At 45.4% G+C, this 3,719-nt stretch overlaps 1 protein-coding gene across 2 annotated transcripts in view; it reads left to right on the top strand.

Moving 5' to 3' along the window:
- LOC112398801 (zinc finger protein 568-like) overlaps positions 1-3,705 on the top strand; it is an 18,920-nt gene extending 15,215 nt beyond the window's left edge. The window contains exons 6-8 of one of the 2 annotated variants that reach the window (XM_024743522.1): positions 1,104-1,147; positions 2,651-2,773; positions 3,095-3,705. In XM_024743522.1, the coding sequence (XP_024599290.1) occupies positions 1,104-1,147; positions 2,651-2,773; positions 3,095-3,619 (692 nt within the window). In that variant the 3' untranslated portion in view covers positions 3,620-3,705. Of the gene's footprint in view, positions 1-1,103; positions 1,148-2,650; positions 2,778-3,094 lie in introns of both variants that reach the window. The other variant, XM_024743524.1, reaches the window with a different exon arrangement.
- The last annotated feature ends 14 nt before the right edge of the window (positions 3,706-3,719 follow it).

The raw sequence follows: 3,719 nt of genomic DNA, 5'->3' as shown, positions 1-3,719 counted from the left end.
GCCCTGTTGTCCTGATCCTAAGGCAGGGATTGCTACAGTAGCAATGGTTAACAGAAGCTCCTTGCGGAAACTGTGTTTTGAACACCGCCAAATAAGGAAGAGCATGGCAATCAAATGGACATAATGGGAAATAAGGAAGTATTGGGGCGGGAACAGGGTGGCAGTGGCCCACTGTAGGTCTGAAGGAGCCTGGCGCAAGGTCAGTGGTTTCCAGCTCCATGTGGAAGTGACCAACGCCTGGCCCTTAACCTCCCTCTACCCCCCGCCTCTTCTCCCTCCTCGCCCCTCCCTTCTGTCCTGCGCTCAGCTCTGGTTTGTCTCCTTCCTCCAAACCACAGCAAGCTGTCCCTGTCCTCCAGACTTTGCTCAGGGTCTATCACCTCCAGGGCTCAGTGTGATAAGAGGTGATTTGTAATAATTTCTCCTTTCTATTTTACTAGTAAATGATATTGTGAAAAATGAAAAAATGCAAGTAAATAAAAGAGGAAAGGTGGAATTACCACTGGAATGTAAGCAGTGTCAACGTTTTCATAAACGCCCTTCTGCACTGCTCTTCCTCAATAAATGCATATTGCTTAACAAAGGAGATCGCACTGCACTTGCTTTCTGGTAACCTACTTTTAAATATGTTAAGAAATGAGAACAGGATTGCATTGCATTTTTAAAGCCCATGTGGTATTTCCCATGTTGCGTGTCTAATTTTTGATCTGAGTCCCCTTTGCTGGAGCTTTAGTTGCTTCCAAATTGTTGAATGGTGGAAACACCTACAGTTAACATCCTTGTAGCCTGTGCTTATTTATGATTGCCTTTTTACGATAAATTTCGAGGCATAGAATTCCTGAGAGAAAGGAGATGTCAGGTTGTTAATGGCTTCCGAGGAGATGTCTTTAAACACAAGTCATAAATCTGTCCAGGAAGAGAAAATAAATTGACGTGGAAAACACACAGGATCTTAGCCGTGTCCCAGGGGAACAGGCTGGAGCTACCAGGCCACGTGTCCAGATCATCCCCTGTGTGGGGCAAGAGTGATTGTTATTAAGCTGGTGATGGTGGTCTCATGGCTGTATGCACTGATCTCGACCCTCCTAATTCTGCCTTCCTAGATCTCCATCCTTTGTCAGGGCAGAGCCAGATGGCCGTGTCCCAGGTGAGTTCCTAATTTACCCCCTACTTTGTCTCCAGTGAATTTGAGGCAGCAATTAGGAAATTATATTGCAGCCTTGAAAAATCTATTAGTCCACTTAGCTCTGGCTGTTTTCTGTTCAACCTGTCATCCACCTCAGATTCTCCAATCCTTCCCCTCCCCACCAAAAAAACAGAGAAAAAAAAAGGAACAAGATAGAAAGGAAAAGACTTTTAAAATCTACTTCTTACTCTTGGGACTGCGCTTCTTCTTTTTTTTTCTTTTCCTTCTCAGAGAAGGTTGTTTAAATACATAGACTCATCTTGCTTTTTCTATTTCTTCACTTTCAGTTCACTTTTTTCTTTTTCATTATGTTTGAAATAATGAAAGTAAATCCATGTCTCATGTTCCAATATGCATAAAAACAGTATCCAAAAGATCCCTACTTCTTCTCTCCCCAGTACCACATCTTCCTCGCAGAAGGAACAATTTGGTGATAAGGTGCTGTAGATGCATTTACATCAATTTAACTAAAAATAGACATATATGTAACATGTGTTTTTGCACAAGTGCCCACTCCCATACCCATCTTGCTTTTCCCACCTGATTATATTCTGGGTTTTGTTCCTCATCAGTACATAAAGATTATTTCAGTTCCTATTTCATGGTATAGAAGTATCATTTAACTATTTCTCTACGAATGGACACTTAGATTTTTAATTTTCTTTTTCTATTATATACAGTGCCTCATGAACAACTTTCTATGTATCTCTTGGCCCATTAGTACAGGTATTTATGGAGAATACACCTGGAAGTAGGATTTTTGAATCAAAGGTGTTCACACTTTAAATTTGCTCTTCCAAATCCTGGACTAATTGCTGCTTTCACAAAATTTTAAAGAGCAGATAATTTCTGTGTTCAACTTTTCCAGGCTGTTAAAAGGTGAAAAGGAATCCAGTACATGTTATGATGCCAGTTAACTTAAATTCAAGGAAGATACTACAAGAAAGCGAAAAGTGAAAGACCACTTTCACTTAAGAATATGGATGCCAAAATTCTAAAAACATGTTCTGAATAGGGCATTAATAAATTGAACTGAGTATTTTAAAAAGTACTCTGTGCATATGGCAAAAAATTCAAACAAAACTGTTCATCAAAAGGTGAAAGATAATTTTCCCTCTCACCCTGTCTTTGTGTCTCCTTCATTTTTTCATGCATTCTTCCGAAAATCATGTGTGCCTATTTATCTATCTTAAGAATCCCTTTTTCTTTTTATTTTCTTCTTTTCGCATATTACAGCACATTCTAGTCCTTTTCATGATCATTCCATTTCACTGCTCAACCCCAGGTTTTCTCACCTGTGCCCTCTTGACGTTTGGGCAAGATAATGCTGTGTTGTGGAGGGCTGCCATGTGCATTGGAGGATATTTAGCAACATCGATGGCCTCTACCCTCTAGATGCCAGTGCCCCCCCCCCACTGCCCACCTTGTTTTGACAGTGGGCTAAGGAGAAGTGTGCTGTTGCAGGAAATGTTGACCTTCAGGGATGTGTTTGTGGACTTCACCCTGGAGGAGTGGCAGCAGCTGGACGCCACTCAGAAGAACCTCTGCAGGGATGTCATGCTGGAGAACTACAGCCACCTTGTCTCCGTGGGTGAGGGACCCTTCACAGGGTGACTGGAACGCACTCCCCAGGGCTCCCTCTCTGTCGGCTGCTGCAGCTCAGGGGCGTCTGGGCCCTGAATGAATCGGGCCTCAGGCTCATGGTCAAGAATTCATAATGGCGTTTGCACCCTGCACGGGATGTCTGTGCTGTCACCTTCTCTGTGGATGGTCTGCACTGAGGGCCCACTAGCTGGGCTCACGGGGCAGTCACCGAGGCCAGACCATCTCTGCCCTGCAAGAATGGGCCTCGGTTCCGGAATGCCTTATGTATCAATTAGAAAGTCCTCTGTCATTTCCCCTTAACAGGATTCCTCGTGGCCCAACCAGGTAGGATCTCCAGGTTGGGACAAGGAGGAGAGGAGGCCAGGATGGCAGCTGGAGAAAGCACAACACGGAGGTGTCCAGGTGAGCCCATGCCGGGCCAGTTGGGCCAGGGCAAGGGGACCTGGTGGGTCAGGGAGATCTTGGCCTCGGGGGTGCGCCCAGGAGTTCTTCTCAGAAACCCCAGACTTGGGGACACAATTCGGGTCTGGTGGAACGAGCTGCTGTGATATCCACACGATGCCCCACCTGCTGCCCCTCTGCAGCCCCTTGTTCTTGGGGTTCAGACAGAGGCAGCCACTGCTGTTCTGTAGATCCCGTCTCCACCTTCCAGCATCTGGGTGGCTAGGGAGACGTGCCCAGCCTTGTCTCCTTCCTCCTCCCTCTCCTTTCTGGAAGCTGTTGGGACTTTCCCCATCTCTTGGGCATTTGTGTGTTCATCAGAAGACAAGCAGATGGAGGGGTGATGTTTCCTCTTTACTTGGCATACTGTGGGCCCTCGAAGTCTGAAACGCAGTCTTTAACCTCAGGGAAATTATCCTACCTGGGTTACTGGAGTTGGGATGGACAAAAAAAAAAGCTTTGCTAGTGGCCTTCAGCTCTACCAGGC

This window comes from Neophocaena asiaeorientalis, unplaced genomic scaffold (genome assembly GCF_003031525.2).
Source record: "Neophocaena asiaeorientalis asiaeorientalis breed wild unplaced genomic scaffold, Neophocaena_asiaeorientalis_V1.1 scaffold243, whole genome shotgun sequence".
Classification (NCBI taxonomy): Eukaryota; Metazoa; Chordata; class Mammalia; order Artiodactyla; family Phocoenidae; genus Neophocaena; species Neophocaena asiaeorientalis.
Note: the sequence above shows the minus strand (reverse complement) of the source record. Positions and strands in the feature narration are given on the sequence as shown.